The sequence below is a fragment of the Elephantulus edwardii genome, unplaced genomic scaffold (assembly GCF_000299155.1).
Source record: "Elephantulus edwardii isolate Elephantulus edwardi_28Jun2011 unplaced genomic scaffold, EleEdw1.0 scaffold00143, whole genome shotgun sequence".
Classification (NCBI taxonomy): Eukaryota; Metazoa; Chordata; class Mammalia; order Macroscelidea; family Macroscelididae; genus Elephantulus; species Elephantulus edwardii.
In genome coordinates, this window is record NW_006399893.1 from 44525 (window position 1) to 64953 (window position 20429).

The following is a 20429-nucleotide window of genomic DNA, read 5'->3' on the forward strand; positions in this document are numbered from 1 at the left end:
TTAAACTGAAGCTCTACCAATAAGAGCGGGCTTCAGACATTTCTCTGAATTTTATGAAAAGAAAATGAGAAAAGTTCTGTTCTTTCATTGTTGAAAAGGAAATAGTATTAGTTGTTCCATAAACTATTTTACTAGGTTCTCGGGTGGAAGCTGCTGCGTCAGCTACGAGGGAGCCCGGGTTCGAACTAAAAGTAAACTTTGTTAATTTGGCTAAAAATACAAACAAACAAAAACAAAAAAACAAAACTATTTTATTAAAAATTGCTTAAAATAGACTGCATAAAAATTTTTCACAGGTATAATTTTTTCTTCTTTTAAAAATTGTTAGTATTTTTATTATTAATACACATTGTGTTTTATGCATGTACACTGTTTCATACATTTACATTATATTTTGTTCATTTAGATTGTAGGTTTTTTATTTCCTCCCTTACAATCATCCCACCAACTACAACTTCTGTGAAAGCATGGAACTAGGTACTTCATGTTTCACAATCCCCTTTCAGATAGGTGGTTAGTTTTTTAAATGAAATTTTCCGTAATTATAAAAGTACAGTGCAATGTAGAGGATGTCTGGAAAATATGTGTGCTTATCCTACAGTATTTTTATATACATTCAATGATTAATTTCTGAGTTCTTAAAATTAATTATTGGCCTCGCAATGGAGTACCTATTCATAAGGTTTCTTTTTACATATCAACACAGCATGTCTAAATAAATCAACAATTAATGGTTGGCCTTTAGATATAAATTTTAAATATTAATCTTCATCAGTTATCAAAGAGTCAGTTAAGTTTATTATAACCTATTATTTTAGTTTCTGTTGTGTCAGCTGTCATAGTGATCTTATGTATAAACAACATGTTGCCTGGTCCTGTACTATCGTCACACTCGTAGTATGTTTCAGTACATATTACAGCCTGTCTGTATTTAAAATATAGGCACAGTTAATGGGGGGAAAAAAGACAAAGGAGATTGTTAATTCTACTTACTCTGATTTTCCCTTTCTTTTCTCCCCCCCCATTAACATAATTATAAATGAATGACTTTAAGTGGTGTTTAAAAGGAAAGCTTTGGGAGCTCTGGTGGTCTAGTGGCGAGAAGTTGCACTGCAATCCCAAAGATACATGGTTCAAATCCACCAGATGCGCTGTTGGAAAAGGAGAAGCAATCTCTTCCTATATCAGTTGGAGCTGATTCGATGGCACACAACAGTGATGGTGCAATGGTTAAGCACTCACTATAGTCACCAAGAAGCAGGTGGTTGGAACCCACCAGCTGTTCTGAGGAATATGTGGCAGTCTCCATCTGTAAAGATCATGGCCTTGGAAAGCCTATGGGGACAGATCTACTCTGATAAGAATGTTCCTATGAGTCAGAATCAACTTGACAGCACAAAGAAATGCCAACATTTACCGTGGACATTTCATATCATTTAATTCTCTCAACACCCAGAACATGTCTATTTTCTGTAAATGTTCTTTGTCAACACACCAGATCCTAACAAGTGAAATGTTCCTTTACTAGATTTCAATCATTGATGTATATAAATTAAACTTATGCCAGTAATGGTTAAGTCTTAGATTAGTTTATCTGTACAATGGCTGTTTATCATATGCCAAGCAAACTGCGGTAGTTTATACTTGAGATTTAATTCTTACAACTATCACTAAAGTAGGTAATAAAATTCTCTCCATTTAACAGTGAGGAAACTGAAGCTCAGCATTAACTTGCCCAAGGTACAAAGATATGTCGAGTTCAGATCCACACTCAGGTTCTTTCAATGTAGCTGAATTCAAATTCTTAAGCACTACTACTCTTCCATTCTTAGAGCTCTGGGGGCCTAGTGGTAAGAAGGTGCGCTTCAATTCCGAAGGCACGCAGTTTGAATCCACTAGATGATCCACAGAAGGATGGGCAATCTCCTCCTGTGTGATTAACTGCCTCTGAAAACCTGCTGGAGGGTCAGCTATGGTTCAATTCTGACTTGACGGCACATAATAACAACTCCTCCATTCTTAAGCACTATGCCTTCCTCACCATCTCATATCAGAGTGCATAGGTTCACTGGGTCACCTTATAGTTTTCAGAGCTGGAAACTCCAATACCCACAGACATTTGACTTAATCTGTTGGCTTTTAGTCAACTGTAGTCAATTTGTTGGCACCTAGCAACAACAACTCCATAATGGCTCTCAAATAATAATCTGCTAAAAAAATCAACACATCTATTTCTAAAGACACTTAGGATGTCATCCTAAACAACCAAAATTCAAACACAGTAATCTGGTAAACTTCACAGCAAAAAGAGGTTAACAAGTTGAGGTTCCAATTGACGTTTTAAATCCGGTAGTACTATTTGGAGTACAGAATAGTTAATTAATATTCTATTAATTAAACTGGTTATATATCTACTTCAAGTTGTTATGTGCCACAGAAAAAGCTATGACTCAAAGCGACTCTATGAACAACAAATCGGAACCCTGTACTATCCTGTGCCGTCATCATCTTATCTGATGTGTTCAAACCTGTTGTCACAGGGACTGTGTCAAACTTCAAGACAGCACGCTTCAAATCAGTAACTGTTTTCATTAAAGAATTTAAACCAATATGAAAGTAAATACATCTAGGATATAAAATATTTTTTTTACCTTTCTTGAAGTCCTTTGAATATCTGGACTAAGGTGTCAGCAATTTCTTCTACAACCTCATGATAATGGTAATTAAAAGCCATTTCAATATCCAAACCAACAAATTCAGTCAGATGTCTGTGGGTATTGGAGTCTTCAGCTCTGAATACTGTAAAGTTAAATGAATGAAATAGACAGCAAACAGGATTCTAAATTTTAGAGAAACTGGGATTTATACATAAAATTCTATTTAACAGTACTCAAAAGATACTATTTCCCTATCCTTACAGGGACTGGGAGGATCTTCGGTAAGGCATTTGTTTAGCTTCCACTTAGAAGGCAAGTTCATTACAAACACCTATAGTCTCACAGCAAAAGCTGAACCAAATGTAAATTAATAAAGGAGGCTGACAGGGACCCCTGGGCAAGATCTTAAGGGGCCTTCACAGTAATTAAAAGTACTCAATTTTTATTAATATACAATATACTGAGTTCTATTAATTTTTTGCAAAAATAGAACTTTGTATGAATTAACATTATGGGCATCTGAGCCCCTAGCTCAATCTCTTATTCTCACTCCTTTGTACTTATTTCTGACTCCAATTCTGCTGTCTTTCCCATCACTGCCAGAGTGATAGTCCTACAGGAAGTACAGCTCTTGCTCAGTAGCTCATGATGATTCAAAATTGACTACTGTAATAACTAAAGCTCTTATGCTTTTCTAATTTAATTCTAACACCTACTTACCATTTTTTCTTAATGCTAACTAGCTTTGTTGTTTTATTCCTTAGTCCATGATTTATACTTACCCTGATTCTTCTAAATGTGATGCTACCACCCATGGTCTACATATTTTACTCTTAAAGCCCATTCTAATGCTTCAAGTCCATTTCAGTTTGAATTTTCTCTTATGGTGACTCTAGCAAACTTCACCTTTTCCCTCTTTTTGATTTGGTAATTAACACCAATCTGCTGATTGTATAGCACATTTTGATTATGCACTGTGAAAATAATTTGATTATGCATGTCTTATTCTGTCTAGGACATAGGACAATGTTTATTCCCTTGCCTTTCAAACTGTGTTCTGCAAACCAGTAGAATTTGCCTTAGCTGGGAGCACGACGAAAAATGTAGAATCTTAGGTCTCACCCCAGACCTACTGATGGAATGTGCACTTAACTAGATCCTAGGTGATTTAAGTGGACAGGCATGTTCGAGAGTGCTGTTTGATCCTGGTACCAAGAACAAGGTTCTATATGCAGCAGGTGTTCAATAAATAACTGCCTAATACTTTCAGATAATCAAAACACTGAATTATCTTGCCAGTTCCTGTTAGCATTTATTTTCTATTAAGCTATCAAAATTTTTTAATGGAAGAGCTGGCATATTTTAAAGAGTGAAGCAGAGCTGATGCTTTGCTTAAAATTGACCTAACAAAAGAACGTGCCACATGATTATATGACCGTCCTTGGCTTTAAAGATATAAACCTGAAAAATCATTTTAATAAAATCTTTTAAAGATAAACTATTTATTGGTAATCTCTAAAGGACTTTAGCATATAACAAAGACACTACAAGCAATAACAGTGAAATAAAGGAACTGAGAGATAATATAGAAGAAATATAAATTTACACCAGGTAAGGGTGACAAAAATGATAATAAAATGCTTTATTTGGAAGATATTTACCAAGTTTTATACTGAAGAGGAATTGAAAAGGCAGTTCAAAGGAGTTTTAATTATGCATATGATAACATTCTTTACAGGATAGTTTCAGAGCATGTATCTTTTTCCCCCCTTTTATCCTCCTCCCTCCCTGCATCCTTCCCAGTTCACTTTTTAAAAAAAATTTATTATTAATTTCAATTAAAAATTTACAGAGACTTTGGGTTTCCATTCATTCATTGTTGCGTTTTTCTCCCCTCCCAACCCTCCCCCCTAGTACACTACCCTCTTGGAAAAGTAAAATTCTTTCATTGTTTCACAAACCCTTCCCAAGGTCCACTCCACTATGCAGCCTTTCCTGTCATGACAAAAATACCTAATCACATATCCCTTTTAAACAGTTTTCTCCCTTATCTGTTTCAATGCAGTATACATTATTGAACCCATCTTTCTCAGTCTCCCCCCAACCCAGAGGTCAGTCCTGTTTTATAACAGTGGCACCATACAGTATTTGTCCTTTTGTGACTGAGATACTTCACTCAGCATAATGTCCTCAAGGGTACCCATTTTGAATAATATTGTATGAGTTCCTTATTTTTCAATGCAGTGTAGTATTCCATTGTGTGAATATACCACAGCTTCTCTATCCATTCATTTGTTGATGGGCACTAAGGTTGTTTCCAACGCCTTGCTATTGTGAACATAGCCACAAGAAACATTGGGTGCACATATATTTACTTGGATGTCAGTTCAGAGCATGTGTCTCCGGGAGTTCTGGTGGCCTACTGGCAAGATGCTGCACTGCAATCCCAGAGGTAAGCGATTCGAATCTACCAGATGCTCTGCTGGAGAAGGAGGGGCAATCTCCTCCTGTACCAGTCAGATCCAATTTGACATACACACAAATAATAAAAAAAAAAGTTATCTCCAAGATAATGAAAAGTTTTCAGGGGTCTTTTATAGGACTATGATGCTTGTATTCCTGAGTGAAAAAACCCCAACCAACGAACCAACAACAATCAAAACCCCAACCCTCAAAATGTCTGAACATTAGATGTATGCAACACATGTTCCTAAAACCATGACTATAGAAAAATGCATTAACTTCAAGAAAACGGTATCTGCCAAAACCTTACCTGGTCCAATACAGAATACCTTCTCAAAGTCAGCACAAATACACATCTGCTTATACAGCTGTGGGGACTGAGCCAGGTATGCATTACTTTTAAAATAGGACACAGTGAATACATTGGCTCCTCCTTCACTGGCAGCTATAATAAAAATATTTGTATTGTTATAATACATTGCAGGCTTACCAGTGCAAACCTAATAAAAACAAGTCGTTTATGTAATAAAAGATAAATTAGAAAATTAATAGCTAAATAAATAATAGTGAATCAGATTTTCTCTTCCTATACCTGATTCTAAGGAGTTTACAGTTGTATCACACTTACTTCTTTTAATATATTCATTTAAAAGCTATTCCTGTCCTTTCTGCATAAATTGCAAATATATTAAATAAACTTTAGAAGTGCAAAAATTTTAAAAAGCTTAAAAGTAAAAATGCACTCTATTATTCTTCTCATCAAGAATGCAATGCTTAATTTCTTTTCATTTACAACCAAATGCCATTTTTAACATTTTTTGTTACTTTAACTCAGTGTTACTTAACACAGTGCAATGATTAAAATAAGGTTTCACATAAGAATGAAAATTAATGAGATTTTCTCATTTGAAGTAGTCAGTGACTTTACAATGCAGTTTGTGCAAAATGAAACTGCAACACTTTTTCTAAAGAAACAATACACAATGAAAATAGTTCCTGCTGCAACTCCAACTTATGTAATAAGAACACGGCTTTGTGTGTTGTTATGCTATAATCACTACCACACAATGACTCTTATGGTAACAAGATGCAAAACTGCTGTTTGTGGTATGTGACTGCTGCTGGATAATGGTTGTCAAAAGAAGCCGTCTCACAGCAATAAGACTTAAAGGACACCTGGGATTCTCAAATAAAAATAAAAAAAAGAAAATTAACTTAGTTATTCTGTATAGAGCAAGGTTAGAAGTATGGGACACATACCTGAAATAATTTTAGGAGTCTGGATTTCCACAAAACCTTTGTTAATTAACGTTTCTCGAAAGAGATGGCAGATGCCAGACTGGAGACGGAAGACGGCCTGACTGGTTGATGTCTAGGAGACAGGAACAACAGCTAATTAAGTCAACTCGATATCATTTCCTGAGCACTCACTATGTGTCTGAAGTATTGCTGGATACTAAAGTAAAAGAAAACCATTCTTGTTCTCAAGAAATTTTTAAGTCTAATAGTGGGGAAGAAGAAAACACAAAAGTATCAAACATGGCAGAAGGTGGTAAGACATGTTGACAAAGAGTGATTAAGTATGATATGTAATGATCATACGTATGATCATAAAATTTAATATACTAGAAATGCTTAATAAATAACAATGAAACATCTTTTTTTGGATTTTTAAATGTGAATATAAGTTTACAAATTATACTGGGTTTTCATTTAATTAGTCATACATATTTTGTTCTATAATGTTAGTTACAATTAAGAAGCATCTTATTTTTAAATTATCTTTGTCTTTTTTTTAAAATGCAAACCCATGAAGTGATATATTTTACATAACTATGTGGAGTACAATAAAGCTATCCTAAGGAGTGCAGTATCTTTACACTTGATAATGAATGAATAAAGCTACTCTGCTTTCATTCTCATCAGATCTAATGGTCATGTGTTTGATGCATTTCAATTTAGAAGGGAAAAAAAAACCCACCTCAAAAAAAAAAAATCCAAGACAAACACAACTTAGTAACAAGTAGGTATCCTATGACACTAACTCCCCAGAACGGCACAGAAGCAATTCCTGTCTGTACTCTAACCTACTGGAGTCACCTCTCCTTTTCACTCTCTCTCTCCTCTTCTGGCTGTTTCTTTGATTCATCCTGATGATAGAAAGCTCCAGAGGTAATTATTTCTCTATCAGACTAACTTCTGTCCATTTCTCTGGTCAAAAGACCTAGGTACATGTCAGGAAGTGTAAGGATGGTGCAGGACAGGGCTAGATTCAGATCTTTTGTTCATAGGGCACTATGAGCCATAAATGACTCGATGGCACCGACAACATATCTTTAGGTTACTGCTTATTATAAAAGGAGGGAAAAAAATTGTTAACCTGTAACTAGATGGGTTTGTAATAAAAGACCATGCCTCCAAAGCAAGTTAGTTGGGCCTGATGAACTAGGTGAAGAATCCCAAGTCTCCTAGGTCATCTATATAATCTAATTATAAAACATTACTTACTTATCCCATGTCAAAAAGTTTGATTTTGGCTGAGCATACATAGATTACTGAAACAGCAGCACCTTCTGAAAATACTGTTAATGACTGGAGAGTTAATGCTAAATTTCTTTTACTGTAATAAAAATTTAAATATTGAGTTTTTACAGATCAGCCTAAAAATTCATAAATATGAAGGCATATATACGTAACATGACAATTTAAACGCAAAGGTTTAATCAATAGCTTTTTTCACAAAACAATTAAGTCTATGTAAAAGATATTTATAATTTGTCAGCCTATCTATCCTTTCCCAGTTATCTGCATGTCAAGCTAGACAGGAGCATCTGTAGCTTTTTTATAGTCTGTGGTTTAGTGAAATACTCAGTTAACCAATCAAAACAAATTGTATATTCTCCTGTTTTCAAAAATTTGGTAACCTATTTAAAAGTTAGGGCAGTTTCACCATTACTGAGCCACAGAAGGAGACACATTTCAATTCAATAAGAAAAAAATATTCTGTAAGAGTGTCATTAAATACATTTTACTGTCATGTGTCTCTTTTAGCTAGCCCTAACTCACTTCAACTCTTAAGTTAATGAAAGGTAAACTTGTGAAATGGCTTACATAGGTATTAATAGGAAGTTAACAAATCATGCATTTTTTACAAACTGTGTTATACCCACATTTTTTACTTTCAGATCCAAACAACAAGCATGTTAATTATATATATTTGTGGATAAAAGTGGACCAATGTGACATATAAGAAAAGAGACCACTTTTTCTGTTTTAAAGATTCCTAAAGGCACGCTCACTGCCAGCAGGACAAGTACTGACTTGATTAAATTAGACATAACTTCTCGTTAGCTTGATGATAAGTCTGGAATGTCCTAACTTCCACTTAGTGTTTACATGCTTGAGTATATTCTCTAGCAGATTATTTTTAGAATGGTTTAATTTGAGAATTAGCAATGAGTAAAGGATATAAAGAAGAGAGATAAACAATAACAATAAGAAATGACTAAACAGAAGGTACTCTCTTAAGAAGGGAATAGCAAGAAAAGGATAGTATTTCAGATCTTTTGATTACTATCTGTATAATAAAAAATAACTATTACCGCAAGGAGAACCATACTATGCTAGTTAACTCAATCACAGCCATTCCTACTGGTTAGAAGATAAAGAATAAAGAGCATGAGAAAGTTGGGACATCCCTGATCTTTCATGGTTGGACTCCACCAGTGGTTCTGAGGAAGAGGAAGAGGCAGCCTTCTCCCATTAGAATGACAACCTTGGAAACCCAAAGGCATCTACTTGACATCAAAACATTTTAGAGTAAGCTTTAACTTTGCTCAGGGGAAAACACTCTTTTCAAATCTAAGTTGGTCAGTTACTTTATTAGAGGAATAGTGTTGAGCTGACTGCATGAGAATCTGAGAAATTTTTTGTACCTATAGCTGGATCAAGGGAAGATTGGTAGCCTAGTGGTTAGAAGTTGTGTGTAATCCTAAAGGCACACAGTTCAGATCCACCAGCTGCTCTGCTGTAGAAGGATAGGCAGTCACTTCCTGTGTGATTTAATTACTATGGAAACCTACTGAAAGGTCAGTTATGGGTCAGATCTGACTTGATGCCACACAACAACAAAAAAACCAACAACAACATCATAGCGGGATCAAAGTGCTCTGGTGGTCTAGTCATAGCGAGCTGTGCTGGCAGCTCAAAGGTAGGAGTTTCGAAGCCATCAGTTGCTTTGCAGGAGAAAGATGGGCAGTCTCTTCCCTTGTAATTTACAGTTTCTGAAAATAGATTAGAAGGTTAGATAGGAGTTGGTTCTGACTCAATGGCACATAACAACAACATAGCTGTATCATTTTTCAATATTAGTTCTCATTCTATAAGCATTTATTTTACATGAAGCCAACCTAATATTTAAAAATCTAAGAAAAAGCAAAGGAAAATGTTCTTCTAGGCAATGATAGGAAAAATCTAGGAATGATAGGCAGACTATCTCTACAGAGATCTCTACCGAGTATATATGTATGTGTGTGTGTGTGTATATATATATATATACTTTTCAGTATTATTTTGCAGACTGCTTCTTATTACATATTGATTGCTACTGTCAACTTCTCCATGTGTCAATAAATTTGATAATTAATGTAAGATGACAATGTTTCAAATTTTGAGTAAGATCAATGAGTATATATAATAAAGCCAGACTCAAGGGACTATACTCTTAAGGTGACGAAGAACCTGAGCATTAAGTAGAACATTTAAATAAAGGAGGAAGATGTGGTAAAAATATTAAGAAAGAAAGATGACACTGGTTTTACTTCAGTGATGAAACCACTGAAGTCTTTCACTTGTAACCAAACCAGAAGGGAACCAGAAGACCCAGGAAAGTACTGAACAAATGATGAAGGTTAACTACTTCTCCATTATTAATTCTGGTTTAAGCTCAAATAGAAAACAGTTGAAGCACTGATTCCTCCATCACCACCTGGTTGTTCTAAAGTGTGAATATATATTCTTTCACAATATTACAATGTTGTTAAGGGTTAATTCCCAATTGCTGAATAATTCATCCCAAACAGGTTTGATACACCTAGAATCAAAACCATTTACTGGTTTCATATTACTTTTCATTTTAAAATGAACAAAGCCAACATCCTGTGAACTATTACTTGGCTGCCTGTTACCTATAGTTATTTTTCAGGAAACAGCTACATTTTTATTATATAACCACATGCACATATAAATAAATACTAACTCGTTTTATAAGCTTTAGACAGGTAGAGAACGCATGCCCATTTTAATTTCAATACAGCCACATTTAATAAAGAAATGAGACATACCCTCAGATCAATAACTCTGTTGTCTAGTCTTGTATCTTGGTTAACAGTAGCTCTCCCTTCCTTAAAAAACAATACAAAACAAATAAACATACACACAAAAAGAAAAGAGCAAAAATCAGATTTTACTAATTTTAAAAAATATTACAAAAAACATGTTTAGAAGCTATGTTTACTTTTTAATGTTAATGGAGGGGAGTGTATGACGAGCCCTCAAATTTAATTAGAATTATTTTAATATTTATTCCGTATTCTTGCCTCTAGATCAGGGAATCCAAGACAATGGTAGAAACAATTAAGAAGTAGATTCACAAAGAAACTATTATTGAGTGAAGGAAAGAGAGAGAAAGAAATGAAAGTAAACAGATATTAATACTTTGGGTTCCACTTCTCTACCAGCCTTTTCTCATTATGGAGTCATTAGCGAGATAATAATTTGCATCTTTACTGATTCTTAGATTCTCCCTGCTAGGGCCAGGTTGATAAAACTCTGGTGGCACCATGGCCAAGCAGTTTGAACCAACCAGATACTTTCAAGAGGAAAGATGTGGCAATTTGCTCCAGAGTCTCTACAGCCTCAGAAAAGCACAGGGCAGTTCTGCTGCATCCCTGTAGGGTGGCTAAGAGCTGGAATTAGCTCCACAGCACCCAACAAAGACAAGTTAAAGGAACAAGTAAAAACTGATAAAGAGCAGTGGTTCCCAAAGCATGGTCTGGGGACCCCTAAAGGTCCCTAAGACCCTTTTCAGGGAGTCCATAAAGTCTTTTCTATTTAATAATAACCTTTCTGTTGTAGAGCACTATTTAGTTTAACAGTTCTTTTAGAACATTAATATAAGTTTACAATTTAAAAATCCCTTTCTGTTCACAGAAAAATAAACAGAGGTAGATAAAGAGAATGAGAAAAGTGAAATATAAAACAATGCTACTCTTGACACAAAATGCTTTTTTAAGGATATGTATTTATATTGTTTTTTAAATTGACATTTAAAAATAAATGAGTTCAAATTTCTCAATTTTAATACGGTGAGTATCAACAAACATGACCACATAGGCAAAGGCTTGTAGGATTCATTTACAAGTGGGCCTGAGGCCAAACCTGAGAGCCACTGAGGTAGGCAGTGAATATAAACAAAAACAAAGCTCAAACCAATTCACAGGGTACCAAAGCAGGGTATCAGATTTTCAGTATGTTGCCAACTAATAATTTTTCAAAGGTATAATTTTCACCTCTTCTCCTTCCACTTCTGGCCTAATGGCATCATCAAGCTGCAGGGGCAGACGAGGTTCAGCCAAACTGATCACATAAATCTGAAAGTGAGACAGTATCAAAAATAGTATGAAACTCATAAAACCTGGTATAGTGTGTTAAAAAACAGCCTACAGGTGACTTAAATGTTAAGTACTGTTTATATGTGTAATGGAAATTACCTTAAATTAAAAAAAAAAAAAAAAGATGTCACCCATTTCTCATCTCTAAAAAATCCACACAGCTACTTCTATGGGTTGCAGAAGAGTGAAATGAGAAAACAGATATATAGACAGTCTGTAAGCTCTTAGGTACATACAAACATAATAAATTAGAAAAGGCACTGGGTGAAAGGCCTGTGCAAAGGCTCTGCTCTGTCATATAAAAGGTATCTCAAGACTAATCACTTAACTTCTGAGCACCATAGGTACACTCGGGAGAATGAGGACTGCCATTAACAACCAAAGGGAGTAATGAATGTGAAAACACTGTGCCAATGTGAAGGGGCTATGAACACATGCATTAGTATTATTGCTAATAGCATTTGGTCTTCCCATACTTGCTTAGTTTACATGTTTGAATTCACTTCTAGATACTGTTACTACTACACTACTACTGCAGGATTGTGTAACAGTATTTACCTCTGTTGTTTTTAACACATATGCTCCTTCTGGTGTCTTTGTCTGATCATTCTGTCCGGGCCTCCCCTTATTAGATAGTGCCTTTTCCTACAGCCAAGTTAATTCAAAACCCATAGAAGCAGTAGTCAAGAAATCAAAAGATGTATTGTACTGCGAAAATCTAGCATCAAGGGCCTCTTTAAAGTGCTAAGGAACAAGGATATCAGTTTAAGATGCACCTGGATCCAAGCTATGCATTTTCAATTGCTTGCTGGGCATCTGAAAGTTAGACAATGAATAAGGCAGACCAAAGAAAATCGATGCCTTTGCAGTATTGGCAAAGAAGGAGGTAATACCCCAATTGACCCTCCAAAAGGGTTTTCAGGGGCTGTAAATTACACAAGGGGAGGCTGCCCATCTTTCTCCCAGGGTGGATTCTTACTGCTTGGGTTGACTGTGCAACTCTTTGCTCACTACAGCTAAGGTTTTATACCCCTAATTATGCTGATGAATTTCCCTTCAATTCCTTTTTTGCTGGTTTTTTATCAGGAACGTTAACTGAATTTTGTCCAATGCTTTTCCTGCATCAATTGACATAATGTGCCACTTCTCCTTTGTTTTATTTACACGGCAGATGATATTGTTCTTATGTTAAGCCCTCTCAGTTTATCTAGTATGGATCCTAGTTGATATCAAATCTTTGATATACGTTGAATCTGATTAGCTAGGATTTTGCGTCTTTGTGTCTATGCACATGAGTGGTAATGATTTACAATATTCTTTTGGGGAACAATCTTGTTCGGTGTTGGTACCTAGCTTCACAGGACAAGTTTGAGCACATTCCATCCCTTTCTGTGTTCTGGGCCAGTGTGGGCAGAGCTGGCAGTTCTTCCCTGAAGCCTGGGTAGCATTTACCAGTGAAACTGTCTGGGCTCAGTCTTTTATTTTTACTGGGAGTTTTATTTTATTTTAAAGTAACTTGCTCAATACCTTCTTTTGTTGTGAGTTTATTCAAATATTCTACCAATTAATTTTAAATTTTAAAATTTTTTGAGTACAAATTTTCCAAATAATATTCCCTTTTATTTCTGTTGACATTTATTAAGGTTATACGGAATGTTAAATAAGAAGAATATTTTGCATTTACTTGCTGTTGTTCAGTAGGATTATTTCAAGTACTGAAAAAGATACCCAACTCAGAAATCAGCATAAATTGATTTTATTTTTAAATTCTAGTCTTACCCTTTAATTAGTCTGTTTATATTAGGGAGTAAAATGAGACTTACACAAAGACAACAAAGAATGTGGTAAGTTAGACAACTAGAAAATGGTATTTTACGACAATCTATTCCAGTTAAACAGTATTCATGAGTAAGTTTATGTCTCTCAATCTGTCCAACAGCCAGTCTGTCTACCTGTCCTCTCTGACATGTTGTTGTTTGTTATGTGCCATCGAGTCGCCTGAGACTCACAACAAACCTGTGTACAAAAGCCTTAAATCCTGCTCTATCCTGTGACAATCTCACTCTCTCCGACACACCCACCCTGATTACCCCTGTCACTGAATCAATCCACCTCAAAGAGTGTCTTCCTCTTCTGTGTAGTCCCTCCACCCTCCCAAGCATGATGTCCTTCTCCAAGGATTGGTCCCTCCTTGTAACATGTCCGAAGTATGTCAGATGAAGCTTCAGAATCCTTGCCTTCAACGAGCAGCCTGGTTTTACCCTCTCTAGGACGAACCTGTTCATTTTCTTAGCAGTCCATGGTATATTCAATACTCTTCTCCAACACCACGGCTCAAAGGCATCAATTCTCCTTCCATCCTCCCTAGTCATTGTCCAGCTCTCTGATGCATCTGAAGTGACTGCAAGTCTTGACTGCATGGCCTGTATCAGGTATACCTTAGTCTCTGGGGTGACATCATTGTTCTTCATTACTTTGGAAAGGTCTCTAATAGCAGACTTTCCAATTTCAATATGTCTTTTAATTTCCTGGTTGCTAGGGCCAAAAGTGTTGACTGTGGAACCAAGTTAACTAAAACTGTTAACAATCTCGATCTTTTCACCGTCCATCCTGATGCTGCCAATTGGCTCAGTAGTGAGAATCTTTGTTTTCTTGATATTGAGCTTCAATCCATATTGAAGGCTGCTGTTCCTGAACTTCTGCACCAACTGCTTCAGGTCCTCCTGTTTCATCAAGCAGGGTTGTGTAATCTGCGTAACACAGATTACCTCCAATCCTGATGCCACACTTCTCCTCATACAGCCCAGTCTCCTGTATAATCTATTCTGCATACAGGCTGAAAAAATATGGAGATAGGACACAACCTTGGCGTACACCCTTCCCAATTTTGAACCATGCACTGTTTCCTTACTCTGTTCTGACGACTGTTTCCTGGTCCAAGTATAGGTTTTGCATGAGCACGATCAAGTGTTCTGGGATTGCCATTCTTCTCCGAGTCAGCCACAGTTTGTTGTGATCCACACAGTCAAATGCTTTTGCATAATCAATGAAACATAGACAGACATTCCTCTAGTACTCCCTGCTTTCAGCCAAGATCCATCTAACTAACATCAGCTACAATATCCCTAGTACAACGGCCCCTTCTAAACCCAGGCTGCACTTCTGGAATTTCTCTGTTGATGTGCTGTTCCAGTCGTTTTTGGATAATCTTCAGCAGAATCTTCCTTACATCTCTCTGATATACGTGTGTAAACACACACAAACACATTTTGTCTCTCATTATGGGTGAATAGGTCCATCCTGTTTCAGACTACGCCCTAAGAGAAATGTAACGATGAACACTATCAACTAGGCCTCTCTTTCAGAACTGGAGGTTCAAATCTACAGGGCTATTTCAACAATACTAAATATGTATGAATGTAGATAGGCTATTTTAAAAGTCAATGATAATGAGCACTCTTGGCTTTTATGCCTTAGAGAAGAGATGAAACTACATCTTGAATAAAATGCCTTAGTTATGTTTTATACTTTATAAGATTGCTTGCCAAATGGCTGTAATAATTCCCCCAGTATCTGTCTGCACATCCCATTACAATGATGCTGTCTCTCCTTTCATTAAGAGATTAAATCTATTTTCCTCCCCGCTAAAGCTGATTTCTGCTATGTGATTTGTTTGGCCAATGACGTTTTTAGTAAGCTCGAGAAAATGTCTTTTTATTAGGGCTTTCTTTTTGTGTTGATGGGAACTCTACTAGAACCATATGAAAAGCCTCGGCTACTAGCCTGCAGGGTGACAGACCACAGGGAGAAAGGTCCCTGGATGTCATGTGGAGTACGAATGTCACACAGAGCAGAGATGCACCACTCAAGATGAACCTAGCCTCAATGGCCCAACTCAGAATCATGAACAAATAAATGGTGTATTAAGCTACACATATTGAGGTGGTCTGTTATATAAGACAAATCATTGATTCAGTAATTAATGTATACATCTCAGTGCATTATATTAACTCCAGTGATTCAGAACACAAAGATGTGACATGAAAAGTTTTTAAAACCATTCAAATCTATTTCTGTACATAGATAAGATATATATTTTTTAAAAAATTACCTTTTGAACATGTAACTCAATATCTTGCTGTGTACAGCTTCCAATTTTCTGATTTACTTTTCTCACAACACCTTCTATATCCACGATACTCTCTTTGTTGATGCTGTCAAAAAAGGAAAAAGAAATCCCAACTTGAGTCATCTCATCAGAGTGTCAGAACTCATTGGGTGTTTCAGCAGTAAAGCTGAATATATTAAACTCTTCTTTAATATACTAAGCCACTTGAGAGAGTCTATTTAAACTACTTACAATAAGCTATTATGTAGCACACTTCGTGAGATTCATTGAAGAGATGATTTTTTTTAGATGCCATAATTTAGGTATCACTGAGAAAAAGACTCTGGACATAAAAAGCTACAGTACAAGTACTGAATTTTGAAAACTGAGAAAGGGTCTTTTAATTATTTATTAAAGAACATTTCCCTCCATTTCATATTTATTTAGATTAGCATTTTCTCTAACTAGACATACTGGCCTCAATAAATGCAATTATTGGTACGTAGAATTAAATAACAGGCTAACATATCATCTGAAAACATTTCAAGGTTATCAGAGGACACTAAGGTATGGTTTTGCCACTAAATTCTTATTGCATATACTTTCTGGTTACACTCTGTCACTGAGTTTCACAATGGACAGCCTACTGGAATGGATAAAGAATGCTTACACGAAGCTTAATATACACTAAGTGTAAAATAAATCCATCTCCTGGGAAATTTGCATAACAAATTTTGAGTTTTAAACAAAGGACACTCAAATTCTGAAACATAAACTTATGGAATACTTAACTTTACCAACTGACATTAGATAGCTGGTATGTAACTAAGAAAGACAGGTATAAACTTATGGAATACTTAACTGTATCAATTGATTGTTATTGGATAGTTGGTATATAACTAAGGAGGATAGGTATAATCTAAAGTACTTAGTCCAATACAAAATGTATTCATGATTTTTCTGGTGTATACTCATGTATTGATTGTGCTACAATATATTTGGGAAAAGAACAAGATTTAACTTTTACAGGAAAAACTGTTGCTATTGAAATCACTGCTTCTATAAGATTTTAGAACTCAGTGTTTATTTTACACAAAAGGATACTCCACTCCATTTCAATGAACATTCAGTCAGGCCTGAGAAAGGGTCATAGTGAAAATGATAAGTGAAGTGGGGAGAGGTTAAGAAGGAAGAAGTTCACTCTACTTTGTTACACTGTCTAGAATTCTGTAATGTATCTCTGGTTAACTAACTTTAAAAAGGAACGTGAACCGTATACACTTACACACTTATCTTGCAACTCTCCTAAGATCTTTTTACTAGAGAGCTATTGTTTAACACCCAGTGAAAATCGTGGGTACTGAAGCAGCTCAGATCTTATTATGGGGAAAAAGTAGTTAGTGAGAGCTAACATAAAGTTATGTATTCTGAGGCCTGAAGGGGTCAAGAAGCTTCAGTTTACTGCTGAAATGGTTTTCTGGTCTTTGCAGTCTAGTGATTTCAAATCTCCGTCAGCTTGACCACCACTCCCCAGCTGTTTCACCAATTTGCATGAATAAACTTGAAACCTGAGTATATATATGGTTCATACTTCCTATTAAATGTTTGCTTACTCTGCATGTTTTCATATGGAAATTTCCCTCTTTTGCACTAACCTGTCCTGACTGCCCTACCCAGACTTCCACCTCATTGTAGTATAGCTATGTCCCTGGCCTTCTTAGTCCACACGTCCCATTCTCTTCCAATCCCAAGAAGGCCTTTGCTGGCCCTCCAAATCTTCTGTCAGCCTTTGTCTAGTCAACTCACATTAAGTATTTCTACTAAGGACAAGCTAGTGCCCTTTCAGAATGAAGCTGGATTATGGTAAAAGACACTTTTGTCCAAAGCTGCTATAAGTCTAATTGTTATTGTTATGTACCATTGCATCACCCATGATTCATAGCAACCCTATGTACAAAATCCTGCCCTATTCTGAGCCAGTTTCACTGTTTCCAACACATCAACCTCCACTGCCCTGGCACTGAGTCAATCCATCTCATTTGGAGTCTTCCTATCTTGTGCTGTTCCTCCACCCTTCCAAGTGTGATATCCTTCTCCAAGGACTGGTCCCTTGGCAGTATACCCAAAGTATGTGAGACAGAGTTTCAAATCCCTTGCATCCAAGGAGCATGTGGCTTCATCCTTTCCAATACAGACCTGTTCGTTCTCCTGCCAGTCCATGGTACGTTCAATGCTTTTCTCCAGCACCACAACTCAAAGGCATTGATTATTCTTTAAATAAATAACTTTTTCTCCTCTTCTCTCAGGTGCCAGATGATTCCTCTTATTGAGGACCAGAACTGTGAAACTAGGCCTGTCCTAATCCTACTTCCAAGGAGTAATTTCTGACTCATTATAAACTTACAGGACAGAGTAGAAATGCCCTGTGGGGTTTTCAAGGTGCCATTGGTGGGTTCAAACCAGGATCTTTAGGTTAACCATTATCATATATGAAGCCACTAGGGCATTTTAAACAAATCCTTAGTATTTTCTTTACTTTGGCTCTGGTGGCCTAGTGGACACAGCTAACTCACAAGTAAATGTACTTGAATTCACCAACTGCAACAAGGAATAAAGATAAGCATTCTCCTGTGTGATGTACAACCTCTGAAAACCCACTGGAAGGTCAGCTAGGCGTTGGTGCCAATTCAAAGGAAACATGTGCAAAAATACTCGATCAACTAGACTACAAAATGACAATCATTTTTTAAAATCATTCCCCTCATTCAGCTACACAAGTATTTTTAAAAACAGCCAACTTAAGATGGGGTCATGCTAACCTATTAAAAACTGGTCTGTAAATTAGCAGTCTCTCTTCCTTACTGCTGTTAAGTCGGAATTGATTGATAGCTGACCTGTCGCTGGGTTTTCGGAGGCTGTAAATCACGTGGGAGGAGACTGTTCATCTTTCTTCCATGGGGCTGCTGAAAGATTCCAACTGCCAGAGACCTGTGTTTGGTTTAGAACCTTAAGTCCCTACAGACGACACCACCCGAGTTTCCTACTGAAGGAGTAAAGTAATTGTAATATTCACTTTATTTAATTGTACCTTCTTTGTGTCTGGCGATCTATGGAGATTTGAGACAAGCACACATATATGTAAATATGTTGTTGTTTTGGTGTGCCTTTGAGTTGCCTACGTCTCATAGTGACCCTACAATAGTTCTAAACTATGCTCTATCCTGAGCCAGTCTTATTGTCTCGAACACCTACTCCTGTTACCCCAGTTATTGTGTCGCTCTACCTCAAATGAGATCTCCCTCCTCTGTGCTGTCTTTATACCCTTTCAAGCATGATGATGTTCTTCAGGACTGGTCCATCCTGGCCACCTGCCCAAAATATGTGACATGGAGCTTCAAAACCCTTGCCTCCAAGGAGCAGACTGATTTCACCCTCTACAGGATAAATCTGTTTGTTCTCTTGGCAGTCCATGGTACGTTCAATACTCTTCTCTAGCATCACAACTCAAAGGCATCTTTGGTCACTGTCCAGCTCTCTGATGCATAGTAAGTAATCGTGAAGAACAGGGCCTGAATTGGGGCACCTTAGTTTCCAGGCTGACAGCATTGCTCTTTAGCACTTTGGAGACATCCCTAACAGTAGCTTTCCCTGCAGCAATTAATCTTTTGATGTCCTGTCTACTAGTACCAAGAGTGTTAACTGTGGATCTGAGCAAATGGAAACTGTTAACAACTTTAATCTCTTCTTCATCTATCATGGTGCTGCCAATTGGCCCAGTGGTGAGAATCTTTATCTCCTTTAAGAGTGTATAAATATGTATACATACACACAAACATAAATTAGATTAAAAACAAAAATCACCATCAACCAGAGGTGACTACCTTACAAGGATATGACAGAAACTTTGATAAGGTACTCTCAGTAGGAGGAAAAATTGCCACTCTGATCACACAGGCTTTTTAACAGGATTTCAACAGGGACTGTGTTAAAATGCTTGAAAATGTGTTTATATAGACAATAGCCTGACTACTATCAAAAGAGACTTTATCAAGATTTCATAAGTTTTACATTTAAAAACTAATATGCCACTCTGACCATACTGTGAAAAAGGGTTATAGCTAATCAGAAACCAAAGCCTGGGGACGTTATAGGGGATATATCAGGAAAAATCCATCCGTGGTAGGGAGCAGATAACTCTTGGGAATTATCTGATTTTAAGAGAAATGGATGAAGTTAAACACATCTTTCTAAGAGCTAAGTCACTACTTGTATTATGTCTACCTCTCCCCTCAAGAAAACCACCATCACTTCCACTGTGTTTTTATAACTCTTTCATTCTCCAATCACATTCCTGACCTTCCATATTAATCACTTACTCTACAAATTAGATGAACTGGTACAGACGGACTTTATGAAGAATGATGAGGCATCAGGATTGGTGGAAGACACAACTTTGCTTGCTGAAAATGAGGAGGACCTAAGGCATTTGGTGCAGAAAGTCAATAACTACAGCCTTCAATACGGACTGAA

The 20429-nt window shown here is 36.5% G+C and overlaps 1 protein-coding gene across 1 annotated transcript in view; it reads right to left on the reverse strand.

The window, feature by feature from the left end:
* The window catches only part of DARS (aspartyl-tRNA synthetase), a 94454-nt gene that overhangs the window by 14173 nt on the left and 59852 nt on the right, over nucleotides 1-20429 (reverse strand). The window contains 6 exon segments of the mRNA XM_006894444.1: nucleotides 2652-2799; nucleotides 5431-5565; nucleotides 6381-6492; nucleotides 10463-10522; nucleotides 11690-11770; nucleotides 15903-16005. Of these exon segments, the coding sequence (XP_006894506.1) occupies nucleotides 2652-2799; nucleotides 5431-5565; nucleotides 6381-6492; nucleotides 10463-10522; nucleotides 11690-11770; nucleotides 15903-16005 (639 nt within the window).